The sequence below is a fragment of the Lepisma saccharinum genome, unplaced genomic scaffold, assembly GCF_977018435.1.
Source record: "Lepisma saccharinum unplaced genomic scaffold, izLepSacc3.1 HAP1_SCAFFOLD_379, whole genome shotgun sequence".
NCBI lineage: Eukaryota > Metazoa > Arthropoda > Insecta > Zygentoma > Lepismatidae > Lepisma > Lepisma saccharinum.
Genome location: NW_028143088.1, coordinates 1 through 18975, shown reverse-complemented (window position 1 = coordinate 18975; position 18975 = coordinate 1). Strand labels below are relative to the sequence as shown.

The following is an 18975-nucleotide window of genomic DNA, read 5'->3' as shown; positions in this document are numbered from 1 at the left end:
CAGCCCCTACACGTAATTTTCAGAAAAAATAAAATTTTCAAATGAAAGCATTAAAGAACTCGGGAAAAGTCACAGTGGCAAGTGGAAACTCAATTAAAATGACCCCCGATTATCATTTTTGTCCATTAACAATTTTAAAACGAAGGTAAAATATTCTAAGGAAATATTTTAGTATATCTCGCCTCTACCTAGAACGCAGCTACGTGATATTCATTTTTACAATTCCATCTCCCTTTGAAAAGAAATCCTGCGCACTCTAGAGTTTGTATACGAGATACTTTTTTCAAAAAATAATTGCTTTTGTTAGATACAACATAGATGACGCAAGCGGTCAAAAAACTGGGGTTGCTAGAGCAAGATCCTGTGGGATTCACGTAAGAATCACACACACACACATATATATACAGGGTGTTGCAAAATACCTGTTACAACGCTTGGGAGGTGGTTCGACAAGTAAAAACGAGGAAAAAATGTCATGTGAAAAAATGTCGAAATCGGCACCGTTTGCGAGTGACAGGCGTGCGAAAATCGCCTCACACCATGCGTAAAGTACAATAACTCAAGAAGGAAGAAAGATATCAATGTCGGAATAAAAGAATACAAACAAAATCGTGCCTGACGAATACAATGGTGCAGCAATTGAGGCCCAGTGTAAATTGCGCAAGGTGACTCTCAAAGAAAGTGGGGAATCCCGATGGAAAATATAGGAAATTTACTACTATTTTCTACATAATGTTGAGATCGGAATGTAGGCAGTAAAAAATGACGACGTATGTCCACATGTCCCACTACTGCTGGGACACCGTCCCACACTCGGGAAATAGGAAATTCACTCGAAAATGACGCTATGCCGTCAAATTACGCTCAGATTGATTTCAGCTAATTGGTACAGAAAGCTCCACTAGAGGCGCTGTGAGTGTAGGTCACCTGTTACGTATTAGTGTTGGTGGATACTACGTAGAGACTGTAGTCGACCGTTGTTTTTCCTGTCTTGTTCTGCGTCTCGCAGCGTGGAGTTTAGTCTGGCGTGTGTGTATGGTTGAATTGCGCTAAGGAATACTGTACGTAGAGTACGTATTCCCGTGTTCTTTCTCGGTTTGCAACAACTGCGTGGACACCTGTGTGACATTACGTGGGTGCTAATCACGGTAGTTGTGATCCGTCACTCGGAGGGAAAGTGCCCCTGTTTCTGGGCAGTTCTCGAACAAGACAATGGTGGAGTACTCTACCCACGAGCTTGCTGATATGCATCTCGTTTATGGAGAGGCAAACCGAAACAGCCGTGAAGCACGTCGTTTGTATCACGAACGTTTTCCCAATAGGCGATTACCAGCACATGCACTCTTTCAAAGACTTGATGCTCGACTGCGTGAAACTGGATCTCTACTACCCCGTAGGTGGGATTGTGGAAGACCCCGCACTGTGCGCACTGTGCAATTTGAAGAGGACGTGTTGGACGCGATACGAGACCGTCCTGACACCAGCACACGTGTCATTGCTCGTACTCAACAAACCCACCATAGCAATGTGTTCCGCGTTCTTCGAGAGGAGGGATTGCACCCATACAAATTGCATAAGGTGCACCACATACTGCCCACGGACTTTCCCCTACGCATGGATTTCTGCCAATGGTACGTGCAACAAACTCTTTCCATTCCAGAGTTCCCAACAATAGTTTTGTGGACCGATGAGGCAATGTTCACCAGGGACGGCATGTTCAATAGCCACAACAGCCACGTCTGGGATATGGACAATCCGCATGCAATCATTGTGCGCCATCATCAACATAGGTTCGCAGTGAATGTGTGGTGTGGCGTAGTAGGTGACCACTTGATAGGCCCGTACATTTTGCCATCTACTTTGTGTGGTGGGAATTATCGGGTGTTTCTACATGACGTATTACCTGAACTTTTGGAAAACGTGCCACTGGCAGGTAGACAACGTATCTGGTTTCAACACGACGGCGCCCCCGCACATTTCGACCGGGGAGCCAGAGCCTTACTCAACGATATTTTCGGCGATCGTTGGATTGGCAGGGGTGGACCTTTACCGTGGCCACCTCGTTCCCCCGACCTCACACCACTGGATTTCTTTGTGTGGGGAGAAATGAAAAGGCTCGTGTATGAAACCCCTGTGGAAAGTGCTGAGGATCTCGTTGCTCGTGTTAGTGCCGCTGCTGGGACAATTGGTGACATGCCAGAGGTATTTGCACGTACCAGACAATCAGTGCTTCGCCGATGCCATCTTTGTCTTGAAGTCAATGGCGGACATTTTCAACAACGTCTCTGAGTATACCGGTGTTTGTGTGAGCCCCTATCAGCACCACATAGTGTCCTTTAGTGAAAGGTACGAGTGAAGATGCTGGATATCGCTGTACTTCATACCGTCGATCTGCATGTGCGGAGGTTGTGCGCTTCTCAGTGGAATCCCTTCCAGATGTGCTGTGCCTGGAAATGTTACATGCCATTGTGTGCGTTTTCTCGCCATTCTCCGTCTTCATTCCTTCGAGGATTACCCACTTTCTTTGGGGAGCTCTCTTGTAGTATATGTACAGCCTAACGACATGTGGCCATTGTTTAACTTTTGTTTTTCGTACTGCAAAGTAGTGTGTCAACATTAAGGGATTGAAAACTTTTTTTTATGATTTTCCAGTATTTTTTTCCATTTGGGATGGTGTCCCAGCAGTAGTGAGACATGCGACAAATTGGTTTCTTTTCTTCGAACCGCAATGTGAACCGTGTACAACAGGAGATTTGCAGTTATTTTCCTATTTCCCGGGTGTGGGACGGTGTCCCAGCAGTAGTGGGACATGTGGACATACGTCGCCATTTTTTACTGGCTACATTCCGATCTCAACATTATGTAGAAGATAGTAGTAAATTTCTTGTATTTTCCATCAGGGGATTCCCCACTTTCTTTGAGAGTCCCCTTGCGCAATTTACACTGGGCCTCAATTGATGCACCATTGTATTCACCAGGTACGATTTTGTTTGTATTATTTTATTCCGACATTGCTATATTTCTTCCTTCTTGAGTTATTGTACTTTACACATGGTGTAAGGCGATTTTCGCACGCCTGTCACTCGAAAACGGTGCCGATTTCGACATTTTTTCACATGACATTTTTTCCTTGTTTTTGCTTGTAGAATCACCTCCCAAGCGTTGTAACAGGTATTTTGCAACACCCTGTATATATATTTGCAGATAACATACATATTTCAAAGAGCCTTTAGTTTAGTCGCATTGGAGCCAGTTTCGATCCCCAGTACAGGCACAGGGCGGATTTGGTTCCACTTTAAACTGTCTTGATTAGCCAATATGAGTCTGAAATGGTCTGCCACTCCCGAATTCCTCTGCATTTAACTGTATCTTGCAACTTTACAGTTTCAGAGAATATTACACAAAGGGTCACGAACTCGACAATCGAAAGTTCTGGGTTCTAGTCCTGCCGGGGTTTATCCTTTGTGATTATCTCCATATCTATTTCAGCTGGCCATAATTCAGGTTAAAGAGGAAGTGTAGTGATTCAAAGGAACAATAATAACCACAAAATCAGCAAAAATACTTACTCGAAATTATCCTTCAGATACCCAACTGAAGATTCCTTAACCTTGTTGTTCAACATTTCATCGGTGTCTGACGTTGTCACAAAGATGGATGAATCTCTCTCGGTGGTCATTTGGTCCTCCGCTGGTTCGTCGACTTTCTGACTCGCAAGCATCTGTCGGACATGTAAGACCTGCCTCGACTCCGTTCGTTCGTCGACGAATGGGTCTTCCGGCCCTTGAAGGCCAGCTTGGATTTCCCGCTGCAACGGTGGTCCACCTAGAGGAATCGTCACATGGTCCGTCAGTATGTTGACTTTCGTCTTCGTGACCTTTGATTCCGTGCTTCTCACGACAGATGTCACCCCTGTCCATGAGCCTTTGCGCTCCTCTGATGAGACGTAGTGGACTTCCGAATAGGATGCCTTTTCTTCCACTTCTTGCAGATCTTTCTTGCCAACCTGACACGGAAAGGGTTAAACCATGAAATTTTCTTGTATTGGTTATATACAGCGTGTTCCACTTAGAGGGATCGACAAATAAATGCTTAACTTTTTTAAAAAAGAGAACATTTTACAAGAAACTGTCCGATTTTATACACCAATAGCAAATAAACGAATGCGCTTCAATGTGTAATGCGGGAACAAGCCTGGCACTCTTCAGTAGAGCAACAGTATTTACCTCAGCCAAGTACTTAATTGAATACCATTCAGATGTCTGCAGGGCAACTCAACGCATGGAGTTGCATTGACCATTTTCCTAAACGCTGAGTATTTCTACATCAAGGTGTGTTAATAAATAACTACAAATTATCAAATATTTCTTGATCCCTCTTAGCGGAACACGCTATATTTTGAAAGCAACAGTTTCTGCTACAGCCAAGTAAAATTAGATACAGTAGAGGACAAATAAGGTTGACTTTTTTTTTTGGAAAAAAGTTTAGAATTTTACTCAGCACACAACCATGCAGTGGTGTGCCAAGGATTTTCAAAAGGAGGGGTTTAAGCATACTTTTTTCTTTTAGTAGTCAGCGCTCATTTTGTCATCTTTTCCTGCCTTCGACGATCTTTTTTGTAGGAATACTGGTCCAAAGTGTGTGATTATGACTCCCACCATAGGCGCCGACTCCATGGGGCTTGCGGGGGCTCGAGTCCCCCAATGTTAACGATGTGGGGGCAGAGTCCAACCAAATAATTTTGCTTAAGAGGATCTAATGTATTATTTTGCTTATCTTGTAAAGTTTACTCTGAATTGTGCCACATGAACTTAACTTTAAATACACATTTGAAAAGTTCTAGACCATCAACTTTGGAGGACTGAGACCGCTAAACCATCAACTTTGGGGGGGGGGGGGCGACTATGACCGGAGACAGCAAAACACATGACTTATTACTATATACTAAGTATATAATTATTATTTACTATTATACATATATTAATCAGAGACATAATTAATTTAGCCAACCACTTGTTAAAGACTGTTTGGGAATCCCCTAAAAGAATGCAAATATTTAGGAATATTTTGATGTGAATGAGAAGGCTGACCATACTGGACTGCGACCACTTTGCCCTCGTCGGTGGACGTTGAGAGCTTCCAGTATGCAATAGATCTTAAGGAACTATGAAAACCTTCTCAATTTTTTTGAGAAACTTTCTGAAGAAGATTCTACTGACGCAGCATCAAAATGTGCTGGATACCTGGAGAGAATGCTTCACTTCAAAAAAAAATATTTCTCTCCCTCTACTGCTATGTGATGGGTCCAATAGAAGAGGTAAACTGTAATATTCAGTTTCCACGCATTGGTGCTACAGAAGTGGAATCAAAACTAAAATACTTGACTGACATCTTTCAAGAAAAGCGAATGGGTTTTGAGCAGTTCTGGCAGAAATGCACAGAGGGCAAACGCAGCCTCGTTGATGAGCCAGAATTGCTCCGGCAACGTCACGTCCCTAAGAGACTTGAAAATCCTGATGCTGCCAAAACTCACAAGTTCTACACTCCAAAATAGCATTATAAATCAATATACACTGACGTCTGTGACACAGCAAAATCATGTGTTAAACAAGGACATGAATCTGCAGGACTACAATAATTAACAGCCGTAGAGAAAGAATGCATCCGAGCTGTGAACAGTTGCACAACAAACTTTCAGCAAACGCGAGAATTCTTTCGCCAAGATTTGGATGCCGATAGGCTCTCCTTACACATGTCCATGCTTGGTGATATCGCCAAACAGAAGAAAGTGGTTTTAACTACCATGCGTGACATAAGGAAGTTTCTTTTGGAAGACAGCACCCTCCAGGAGCTTCTGCCTGAAGTTGCCAAATTCATGATGGTCCTCCGCACTGTGCCAGTGACGACAGCCACAGCCGAAAGGTCATTCAGTGCTATTCGCCGACTAAAGACATATTTCAGATCTACAATGGGGCAGAAGAGACTAAGCAGCTTAGCGGTACTCCACATACATCAAACTGTGCTTGATAATTTGGACCTGAGACCGCTCGTTAATGAGTTCATAAAAAAATAACCCAGTGCGTAAAGCAACTTTTGCTTTATTTTTAAATCATGTTCATATGTTTTTGTTGTGTATGTCACTTTATATCTTAGTGTACATTCTACTTTTTTATTATTATTGCAAAATTAAATTTAAAAAGTAAAATATTGTAGCAAGAACAAAAAAGTAAATCTATTTCCTGCGATTTGTGTTAGCATTTATGTAAATAATTAAATATAACTGTTAAATATTGTAAAGATTTGTTATTTTATGGGCACGTCAACATAAAGGTTATTTTCAACCCGTCACATGTCTGTTGCGGACATTAAAACACACCCATGCCCTCGCCGGAACTCGAACCCGAGACCTCGAGATGAAGGCGAGTTGAGTCGACCACCCAACACTCTCGGCTACCGAGGCCGGCATAAAACTGTTAGGTTGGCCTCGTAATGTAAATACATACTTTTCAATAAAAATGTTAATTATCTAAAAAACAAATGAGCAGACACAAAAGACATAAAGAGACTTTGAAACATTTTCTAAACGTTTTTCATGTTACATTTAATTTGCATGAGGAATATAATAGCTGCTTAAAAACTTCTATACGAAGACGTAATTTTTATTTTTAAAAAAGAGAGAGAGTGAGTCATTCATTCATTTATTTCAGTTATCAGAGCCACCACAATAATTTTGACAAGTCGGCGCCCCTGACTCCCACCAACCCCTTTGGGTCGCCACTGTTCACAATACACTAAAAGTCCGTACGATCCGAATTAAGCTTTTGTAACCACATGGGAAAATAACAGGTATTTTTAACATTTCCTTATAAGCTCAAGATATCGAAAAAATCAAAGAAAAAATTATCTACATGATGAAACGGTTTCTTGCCCCTATCTTGTACCTATAACGACACGGCACTCCCTTGCATGAACCCCTCCTTTATCAAGGTTGAAACCATCTTGTAAAAAGGCCTCGAAAATAGGTTTCCTTTATTTATCTCATAAATGGATGTAGCATATATGGGAATTTTTCATGAGGTGAAAATGAAAGATAATCCAATTTTACACATATTCGACATAATTATTTTTATAGAGGGAATCGCTACAAAGATGCAGTCGATTATATTGACACCACACACCAGCTCTTCTTACTCAAGCATTTATGTAAATAATAGTCACTTAATATTAGTATACTGTAATAATACAGACTAGCTACAACTGATTGATTGTTGATATTGATAATTGTTAATGTTGAATCGGTATCACTATTATTGATATCACTATTCCAGTCACCTGAAACGATGTTGTAAGATAAGAGACATGCTGAATACAATTGAAAAGAACTTGCAGAATAAGTCACAAACCAGTAAACTTTCGTTGGAATACATGAACGTGGTCAGCAGTGCTTGCAAGCTCATTGAATCTGATAGAATTGGAAACTGGGACTTGCATATGCAAGCAGTGAAATAAGCTCTTCCTTTGTTTGCAGCAGTAGGACATGGTCCTGAAGTCTGCCTACCTGTAGTTACAAAACGAAATTAAATTTTGTGGATTTAGAGACCAACAAGATATCAATTTTATTTGGCATTAGTTATTTTTATTGATTGATGTAGAAAACTTCCAAGAATAGAAAGATAGATTATTAGGGTATAAATTATCCTCATTGATCAGACCCTCAAGAACCCATAAAAAATGAATGCCCACTTGTGATTAGTGTCCAAGAGGTATATTCCGTTTAATTTTCAAGACACCCCCAATTTGTTTAATCCCTCTTGAAACCGAATATCTTCCACAACATCTAATTCTGATGTTAAAAGCCTCTATACTTGGTGCTGTTTGAAAGTCAGTGGTATAACAAGATACCAAAGATTACCACCAGAAGGGGTGTTGTGGTACGTTTTAATGAATGTAACCCTCCCACAGAAACTCTGCACCTGTGCCGCACACAGTGATGCGCCCATGTTTCTTCACTGCACTATAACTTTATAATTACAAGCCACACAGTTCAAGCAAGTTACATACCTGTGACAAAGAATCATCCATCTTTACCAGGAACACTCTTGGTAGCAGCAGGTACTGGGAGTGTTGGTTATCTTTCGGTTGCAGTTCGTTTCATCAGAAAGTGTTATTCATATCACTGATAGCGTGGTTATGGCAAATACAGATAAGTTAATCGCTTCTTGACATTGTAAGGAAGGAAAACACAATAACTTTTGTGATAACATTTTGTGTGCTTTACATACGAAACAACGCATCCATTTGCAACATCAATTCCACCTAGAATTCATTACGAAAATGTAATCATTATTTGTGATCCAAACTCCTCTTTGAGGTTTTAGCAATTCCTGTTCATACCAGATCTGATGCTTTTTCTGTTTCATTGCTGAGCCAGGTTCTTTCAAATTGAATTCCAGACCAGACGCTTGTTTACGCTATGTACCTCTCGCCGCTATGAGGATGAATTAGCAAGACAAGATCTCGAACCCAGAACCTTCGGTTTTATAGGTAATACATCTACGACGTAAGCGTTAAACAGCTATGAAATAAATAAACTGACAACATTGGAAGGATAATTATAAAGAATGTTACAAAAAAACATTTTTGTTAAATCATGTTTACTGCTTACAATAGAAATTAAAATAACTAAAATACATTTATATGTGCATATATTTAATTTACATCGGTTGAAGAAAACTTAGTTCAGTCAACAAACACTGATGAAAAATATTCTAGACATGAAATGAAAAATTCTACAAGTATGATTCCAAAAGTAGATAAATTGGCTCCGGAAGCTCTTGAATGACATGTACATACTTTAAAAAATTGATAACAATACGAAATGTATTAGTAACATGATTGATAAGAAGCTTAGCCTATACAATTGACAGTTTTTGCTGTGTATGACGAAACGTTTATTCGTATTACAAAAAAAATCTTTGCTACAAGAATGTAAATCCAGGTCTTGTAAGTTGAAGAATGAATTACAAAAACACCTTAAATAGTACACTGTTGTTACGATTGTTAATGTTATTCCAATGACACAATTTGAATACATTGCTGTTAGACAGGTAACAGATAGGATTCGGGTTTTATGTCGTTTTATTTTATCTTTGCTTCTGTTTTCATGCCTAGGTTAATTTAACCTAGATTTTGTGAACGCGGCAGCACTGGGTTTACTAATTTAATAACCATTTTCCCAAATTTTTACATCATATTTAGGCCTAAATATGGTTAAAAAGCACATGTTTGTACATATCATGGGCGTCGGGAAGGGGGGTTGAACGGGTCGGTTGACCCCCCCCTAGAAATTGACATAGTTTATTTAAAGATACAAGAAAGCCGAAAGTCTGTTACTATTTTTGTTAAGAACAGATAAAAAGTTCATTTAGTTAGTATTCGAACAGAATAATAAAAGTAAAAGTGCATTGGATCGAAAAACATTTAGTGAAAAATACAGGAACAAGGTTATATTCTACCATTTCATCCAAAGAACAAATGGTTCCACAGTTTTCAAAATTCTAATAATTACAGTGTTGTGGGTGAAAGGTCACACAACAAACTTTATGATCAAACCTTTCCCCTAACATTTGAAGCCTTTTCTTGAATGGGACCTGCAAAAGTTAATATCAAAATTCATTTCAGATACTAACTGCATAAAATGCAAAGGAAATCATAGAAAATAGTTGTGCTGGTATTCACTCGTTTCGTGGATCGAGTCTCTACATTTATATAATAATAATTATTATTATCATTATTATTTTTATTTTGAATAAAATTTGTTTTTAATAGCTTATAGTATTTATTACTGTATAAAGACATTTATAGCCGTGGTAATAATACTCATTGTTATTTATTCTGCTATTCAACTTTTATCATTTGCCCGACCCGCCTGCAAAAATCTCTGGCGACTCCCATGGTTCATATTGAGATGTTTTAAACATTTCACCAAATACTTTGCATAAATTCTTGCTTGTGCCGATAAGGCAAAGGAAAGTTATTTGCCTATTTTCCTTATTTCTGTAGGGAGGAAACTGGAAACAAACTGTTTAAGGTATTCCTATTTTCTCCTATTCATCCCAAACATACCAGTTCAGTTTATAATTATATTTTATCAATTTGGACGGACAACAGAAAATGATTATGTTAAATGCTTAGTAAAAAGAGTACTTTTGCATTTTTGTTCATATTTTGGTAATGTTTAGAGGATAAGTGAATGCATACTTCAGAAACAGTTTTAAATAATTCAGTCAGGATAATCGGAACCTTAGTGATAGCACTTCTAAGTAAATCAAAATGAGGAAGAAGAAGAAAAATGTTAGGCCCTCATATCATTTGCATTTTGTTAGATTCCAACACTGGCCTAATTTACTTTGCAACTTCAAGCGGGCCGTTCTATTTCTTTATACTAATTATTTAAAATTAACATGAATTTTTATTAAAATAAACCCTACATGTGTTTTAATACACACAAACGCACAATTTATATATTATGTATGTATTACACACACACATAAAAACATGTGGTGTTGATTATAATTTGAAGAAAATGTATGTTAATTTTAGCCCTAATCCTTGAAAAGATTACACCACGATACACCTTTGCTCATAGCAAATAGCCCTACATGTGTTTGTATTTTATTACAATTTTTTACTATTGAAACGAACAAAAAGAGCCTTCCGATGGCGCAGTGGTAGCGTCGTCGCATTGTAATCAAATGATCCTGGGTTCAATATCCGGTGGAGGCACATAGTGGTTCGGATCCCTCTTCAATCTGTATGTCCAGTCCCGATTAGCTTCACTGTGCATAAAGTGGACTTCAAACATGAACTCAATCAAATCAATCAATCAATTGAAACGAACAAAAAAGTGTAAAAGTAACAGAATTACAGATACGACTCGTTACGTTACCTTTACTCGACAAGAATAGCTCATTGTCTCCAAATACAAACGTAAATCCACAAAATGTACTTAATCTTGCCCCCTAATCGTAACCAGGCGAAATCAACTCAGCCTATCGAATACGCGAAAACCGATCTTCTTTATTCGTAACTTCGTGCCCTGCCCATTAGAGCCCGTACACCTTTACGTAGATAGAGCGAGCGGGTCAGCGTGCTGTTTAAACAAGGGACCTGCCTTCTATCCGGAACTGCGTCACACTCACGACTGGCCACGTTGTGGCACACGCGAGTCATCCAATGAAAGATGTCTCTCTCTTCTTCCTCTTCCATCATTGCTCGCAGCTCTTGGCACAGGGCATCCACAAAAAACGACTGCTTTCTCGCGTCCATCGCTATAAACCCTGCAACAAATGATAAAAGAACTCGTTAAGAAAGACAAGCGTATACTGCTCTACTGATCAGCCAACATATTTGTACCCCTGGCCTCGGTGCAGTGGCACTAGTATCGCTTACAGGGCTGTAGTTCAGGGTATACGGCGTTGTATTCACACTCGCAAAAATCCTGGTCCCTGATTAGCCAAATGTTGCAGAAAAGCCGCTAACTATAACTAACTAACAAAAACACACAGAAGGAAGAAAATTCCGAGCGCACCACTGAGTAACTATAACTTCATTAACGTGTAAATTAAAGCAGCCAGCCTTTGTGTTCAAAGTTACAACGTCACATTGTTCTATACAAAGTCTGGTCAAAATGTAACAGGACTCTCTTTCCTGGCCCGTTAACATAAATGCCATATTTTGCGTTAACTAAAGTAAGTTAACATTACCAATTCGAAAGCAGAATCTTAGATCTTGTTAAATGTCGTTGGCGTGCTCTTCGTAAGGGAGAATTGAAAACAAGAAAGGAATTATGACTCTTTTTAGTAATCAGTGAAATATTTTACCACATTTTCATGCATCCGTCCTTTTTTTTCCCTTTTTCATCTCGATAGCAAAGTGCATTCAATGTTTGTATCACGATCACATTCGAAGATTTCGGGTCTGAGTTGCGTTCAGACTATGAATGTTCCATTGTTTTGTATTATATTTCATTCTCAGCGTCACGATTAGCCTAAGGATGTAGTGAAACGACAGGAAATAACTAAAAATACAGAAAAGTACAATTTTACGAAATGTCCAATAGTGGATAACTCCTATAGGCAGGGCTTAAAGTAATCCGGTACGCATCGGAAATCCGTTCCGGCAAATCAGGTTGGTACCGGAACTCAGTTCCTGCTGCGACATTACATTGGACATCCATTTTATTTATTTAATACACTATACAAAAGTCCCTCCTTTGTCGAAGAGAAGAGAAAGTTCTTGTACTGAATTTGTCTCCTTTGGTGGGCGGTCCAAAAATTTAGAAAATATAATATTTCGGTCAGTTCTATTTGTTTCATATGTAAATGAGAACCTAATGTCATGAGAGACGTTATAGATCTTGTGTTTATATATATTTACTTTGGATGCAATAACAACAATAATCAGGGCTTTTTCGTCTGTCGGTACGCCGCACTGGCATCTTTTTATAGCTGAGAATAAAACTAAAACATTTTATTTTAAGCATTATATTTTAACGAAATAAATGTGTGTGTGTGGGTGCACGATCATTCACGAACATACTGCAATATTTAGAGTAGTTCATATTGTGAATACAATAACAAATAACGAGTACCAAAATCCTTTTTTTCCAGGAAAAAGCACTGATAATTATAATAAATACCATTCTCATTTTAATATGCATTTATTACCATCAATGCAAGTCAATGACCTATCGGGCCTAAAGGCCAATATCGAGATACATACAATTGAATAATAGGATTAGTAATAAATAGTAGGGGAGGGTGGGGCAAGTGAGGCAGGTTGGGAAAGTGCGTCCATCGTAGCTAAATTGTAGACCACGACAGGAAATGACTCCGCAAGAAGCTAGTTGGTGTCATGGAAGCTGGAGAGGCTGTGTGTGAACAAGTTTTACGCTCACTGGAAAATTGACGATTTTATATGTATATATTTATTTTCGGTGTTATCTTTATATGGATTATGGTGTATACAGAAGCCTGCATTCCATTTCGTCAATACATTTTACCACTTATAATATATTTATTGCATAATATATCTCTTTATGAATCTCAGACTGACATACGGTGACTGTAGCATTATTAGACTCGCATATAGGGATAGAGTAAATAAAACATGTGGGGTGGGGTAAGAGCGTGCACCTAGAATCTTAAACGGTCGTACTTGTTCCAAGGTTGATTTATTCACTGGTACGTTAGTTTAATATTAACGACAATTCTCCCATGTGTGTTGAGTAGTATGCGTTCTAATTTTTTGTTCTGGGGAATGCCCACTCATTCCTTTTGCCAGTTAATGTTGCTGTCGGAAGGACTCGCAGCACATTCCATTAATCTGGACACACGATTTAAGTGATTTAGAACGTTTGTCTGTGAAAGTTATTTGCCAAGTTCCAGTGTTCAATTTCTGTATCTGGCTGGTCTCATTTGCCCCACCCGGTGGAACAAGTGCGTCCACATGGAGACTTGACTTATTTCAATTTTTTAACCGAGAAGTTGATTATTTTTTTGTATTTGAACTAGATAAAAATGTTGATATCTGTTCTACGTGTAACCTGGTAAAAGTTTGTTTCTTCTTAAAAAATAATGTGCACACTAAGACCTTTCTTCTCTTATGGGGTCTCACTTGCCCCACTCTCCCCTAATGCTTACTCTCAACAGTTGAGAAGAAAATCAGGAAATCTTGATGAGTAGGTATAAGGTAACTCATTCGCCCGGAATCGACTTGAACTGTAGATGTCACGGCAATATCATGCCAACCTCCTCTGCAAGCCTGAAAGAAAGGAAAAGAAAGGAACCGGGTTTGAACCTCCATCCTTAAATATCCAACCTGCCTACATTAGCCGGCACGAAATTAAGCGGCCAGTCGAAATTTACGCTCTTACCAAATCGCTAACAATCGGACTTGATCGGTGAGGAGCTTAACCATAATTTATATACGATGGACTAAGATGTAATAGCAGTACACTAGAGTTGCATATGCCCCCCCTCCCCCTTTTAATGCTCAGTCCCCCGTAACAAAATTCCCGTCTGATATTCAAGAGTTGGTTTTCCCCCCACCCGACCGATAATACATATTACCCGTTACAATTTCCTTGAAAGTTTACACATTGCTATTTATATAACAGTAATGAATAATTGATAACGTAATTCAACCTGTTTCCAATGCTGTACTGTTCATGTCATGACGAGAAATTCCCTTCCCCCTCCAATAGTTGGGCGTACGTCCACTAACCCTAAATACTTCCGTTTCTTCATCTAATGGATTAAATATGGTACGCCTAAGGCATGTGCTTCTCAACCTTTTTCAGTCCGGGACCCACCTTGAAGGTAGTGTTACCCACGAGACGAGACTTTGGCTTGTCTCGTCTCGTGGAAGTCTCGTGGAAATGCTGTCTCGTCTCGAAAATATTATATTGTCTCGGGGCACATGGTCAATCTCGTCTCGTCTCGAATTTTTAAAAGCCTGTCCCGTCTCGTCCCGTGGACAACACTACTTGAAGGATATTACACTTGATAGAACCCATAAGCATGGACGCCGGCAGAATTACTTGTAAGAGTGTGCACCCAATTTATAATCATATTTTGGGTAACATCGTGCACTTTAAGAATCCCTCTTTTACGCTTGCTTAAATAAATTACACATACTTCATTCTAGAGAAGTAAATATGCAATTTAAAGGACTAATTTACTCTAGTCTAACATCTAACTAAACACACATGCTGAAATTGAAAACATTATTTTTACTCACTGAACTAATGCCTTTTCCTCATAAGGTGGGGTATGTTGGGTACAGTGATGGTTAACTTAAGTCGCAAATCTGAGTGCGCGTCAAGACTATTTCTGTACTTGCTTTTCACTTGAATTAGAGATGAAAATCCTTTTTCATCTTAATGGCGGTCGGAAATATCAAACAACACTTTAAGTCGACATGCATGTGACACACAGATAATTAAGAACTCATTGCTGCGACCGAAACGAAAACGACAGATATCAGATTCCCTTGAGTTAAACATCAGAGATATGCCGGTAAAAAGGAATAGTAGAGCCCGAATAACAGAAATGTAGAGTTTAGACTACGCACAACAAGGGCTGAATTTAAATGGTTAAAAACAATATACCTTAGTAATTTAAATAAATGTAATACATTTTTAAGACAAAGTAAATACATTTTTAAACCCGACTTCGCGACCCAGCAAACGCCCCTCGGGACCCACCAGTGGGTTGCGCCCCATAGGTTGAGAAACGATGGCCTAAGGTGAAAATATGTTTAAATATATTTTAGGAAAATATAGTTAGAGAAAGGAAAGGAGGTGTTTGTAGTATTTGTAGACCTGGAGAAAGCCTTTGATAGAGTGAATTGGGTTAAACTTTCAGAAATTCTGAAGAAAATTGGTGTAGATTGGAAAGAGAGAAGACTTCTAAGCAACTTATAAATGAATCAAAGAGTTAAAGTGAGAATACGAGACGAAATGACAGAAGACTGTGAAATTGGAAGAGGAGTACGACAAGGATGCTGCCTATCACCTACTTTGTTTAATATCTATTTAGAAGATATAGTGAAAAATTGTTTCCAGGGCACAGGAGGTGTCAAATTGGGAGGAAGAAGAATAAACTTCATAAGATTTGCTGATGACATGGCATTATTCGCTGAGGATGAAAGAACCATAAATAGTATGTTAGAAGATGGGATGAAGATTAATGTAAACAAGACAAAGGCAATGGTTATAGGACGGAAACCAAGGAATATTAATGTGAGAGCAAACAGTGAAAGAATCCAGCAAGTGGATAGCTTCAAATACCTCGGATGCACTATAAGCAGTGACATGAGCTGCAACCAAGAAGTGAAAATGAGAATCGCAATAGCAAAAGAAGCTTTCATTAGAAGAAGAAATATTTTTTGTGGACCCTTGGACATAGGTTTAAGGAAGAGATTAGTGAAATGTTTTGTGTGGAGTGTAGCACTACATGGTGCAGAAACCTGGACGTTGAGAAGAAATGAAGAAAAACGACTCGAAGCTTTTGAAATGTGGACATGGCGAAAAATGGAGCGTGTAAAATGAACGGACAAGGTAAGAAACGAAGCCGTACTGAAGAGAGTTGGCGAAAAAAGATCTATACTGGAGACCATCAAGAAGAGGAAAAGAAACTGGTTAGAACACTGTCTAAGAAGTAACTGCCTGCTAAGGGACGCCTTGGAGGGAATGGTTGAAGGAGGAAAAGTCCGTGGAAGAAAGAGATATCAGCTTATGGATGATATTAAATTAACTGGGTCGTATGCTATTACGAAGCGTAAGGCAGAGAATAGGGAAAGCTGGAGATTGCAGTGAAAAACCTGCCAATTAGGCAGAAAACAATGAATGAATATAAATGTTGAATTTTATTTAAAATCCTCCCCAAAATTTGATGGTGTGGTCTGTGCCATAACCCCCCCCCCTCCCATGTGGCGATTCCCGCTATTGCTCATTAATACTTCTGCAATTATGACAACGTTTTGCTAGGTTAAAACATGGCAACTACTTGCACACGACGCAGTAGAATCACCCTCATGTATCCAGAGCAATGGAAGAGGTTACCTCGATGAAAAACAGCTTCGGTTTCCCAACCAGTGTCGGGCACTTGTCGCCTGTGAACGCATACCACAGGGTGTCAACTTTGTACGGTCCGTCACGTGCGTATACAATGCCACCCTCAGAGCCATGAGTTTCCAGACACACAACGATACATCCACGTTCAGAATGGTCTTCTTTTTCAGCCACTGGAAAAAATTATACCAAATCAGAGGCCATACTACTACTTTTGGAGATGGAGGATTATTGACTTATTCATGAAATACAAAACATTAAAATTGCAGAGATAACACGTTTTGGCAATAACATGAATTAATGTTAGTAAAAGTGGGCATTGATCTTATTATGATTTTAATAATAGTGGTAGAGGAATTGGAATTTCAACTATTTCATTTCTTATACTGAGGCAACTGTTTTTTCACAATTTCAAAGCAACCTTATTCACACTTCAAGACACTTCATCACCAATCTTTCCTTCAGAGGGTTGAGAGGTAGATGGGTGATATGCGAATATAAAAGGTGGATCAGTCAACATATATTACACAGAGATATTAATAATGTCTTATTATAAACAAGTTTTCCTTCGGTCTCTAGTAGTTCGTGAGATAAAGACAGTTGATAATAGGCAAAGAGTTGCAACAGATGAAAGAAGGTTGATAGCATTTTAGAATTTAAAAGAGTAGGAAGAAGGACATTTTACGAGTACTTACCAGCAATAAGTTTATCCTTGATTTCCTTGCACTTAAAGTCTTTATAGGTTTCAACTTCGAAATTCAAATTTTGTAGCGTCATTTTAAGTTTCTCCTTGTCATTTTCAGCCACCTTTGTATCTTCCAGGCGCAGAGATTCGTCGAATGTCGTGTGGTAGAATATTAGAGCCTTGGATTTCTTTTTGCTGTTCATGTTGTACTCTCTGTCCGTTGGTTTTAGCTTGGTGTTAGGAACAACACTAGATTTTGGTGTGGAAAAAGAAACAAAAAAAAGAGCAATATAGTAAACATTCAATTGCTAAAGGAACGTTTTTTATTTGAAGGCATAGAAAGTTCACTTCCAAAATATCTATACTTATACAGGGTGATTCTGAACAATGGTGGCAAACTTAAGGTGATGATTCCTGACAGGACAAGAAACAAAAAAGTTCATATGAACATATCGTCGACCCCGTCACAAAGTGTCGTATCTCAAGAAAAAACAAATTTGAGATATATTAGGGTGGTCCACAAATCCAGGTATTCGAGTTTCCATTCTCCACACGGATATTTTTAATCCTTGACATGTAAATAAAAAAAAAATCCAAATTTTACTTAAAACAAACAATATTTAGGGGACGCCCCAATTTACACTTTTGATCAATAAAATTGCATGTATCTCTTATACAGTGTGCTGCACGAAAAACTAGCCCCGTCCCGATTAGTATACAAAATGTTTATTTCATGTAAGTTGAATATTATTGTACTGCATCAGACAAACTGCATACGTGATGTGGACTGAAAAATACGGTGATCGTGGATGGAGTCACAACAACGAGCCATGCCGACAACAATGATCCGTCTTGTCACGCGCATTTCAGTGTTTACAGTGAGTGCCTTGTGTTGGACGTAATTGTTCGGTGTTTGCGTGCAGTACTGTTCAACATGCCGTTCAATTGAAGAAAGGATTGCCGTAGTGGAATTTATGTGCAGACGCGTTCAATAAAGGAGAGAAAGGAAACGTTCGCTGACAGGTATCCCAATCGTCAGATTCCCACCAAGTTGACAATTCAAAATCTGCTGAAGAAATGGAGAGCAACAAGCTCGGTTGCGAATGTGCCCAAAAACAGACCTGCCCCTGTGCGGACACCCGAGTTGACAGGCAGAATACAGGAAATGATAACTAGAAGTCCACGAAAGTCGACACGACGATTGACCCAACAAGCTGGTGCCTCCGACAGAACGTGTCGACGTGTGCACCACCAGTTGCACATGTGGCCGTATCATGTGACTGTAGTGCATGAATTATAGCCACCTGACAAGGTAAATCGTATCAGATATTGCAATTGGCTCAAACAGATGATAGTAGATGGTCCAAATATATATATATATATATATATATATATATAATTTTTTTATTAATTTAACGAGGAAACTTATCCTATATTCAGCATCCCTGATTGGTTCACAATCTCTTTTACATTCTGTTGTGTGTTGCTCCAGAAATATCCATTACTTTGAATGAGAGAATTTAAGCATACTTACTCAACTATGGGGTACTCAGGGTCCGTTTTGAGTACCTTCTTTGGTGGCTCTCCATCATCTTCCAGTGACGCCATACTCTTCGACCGTTTCATTCCGAAATCTGTATCGGACACTGAACTG

At 39.1% G+C, this 18975-nt stretch overlaps 2 protein-coding genes across 2 annotated transcripts in view; both read right to left on the bottom strand.

Annotated features, from left to right (window-relative positions):
• Positions 1-8144, bottom strand: part of LOC145982731 (caspase-1-like) — a 38663-nt gene extending 30519 nt beyond the window's left edge. Inside the window, exons 1-2 of the mRNA XM_083116093.1 lie at positions 8062-8144; positions 3570-4006 (exon numbers count right to left, since the gene is read on the bottom strand). Of these exons, the coding sequence (XP_082972219.1) occupies positions 3570-4006; positions 8062-8082 (458 nt within the window). The 5' untranslated portion in view covers positions 8083-8144. The remainder of the gene's footprint in view (positions 1-3569; positions 4007-8061) is intronic.
• A 505-nt stretch (positions 8145-8649) lies between these two features.
• LOC145982730 (caspase-1-like) lies at positions 8650-18969 on the bottom strand. Its single transcript, XM_083116092.1, has 5 exons — positions 18856-18969; positions 17332-17570; positions 16628-16809; positions 13704-13824; positions 8650-11339 (listed from the first exon to the last, which is right to left on the bottom strand). The coding sequence occupies exons 1-5, from the start codon at positions 18945-18947 to the stop codon at positions 11080-11082; spliced, it is 894 nt and encodes a 297-aa protein (XP_082972218.1). The 5' UTR covers positions 18948-18969; the 3' UTR covers positions 8650-11079.
• Positions 18970-18975: the final 6 nt, after the last annotated feature.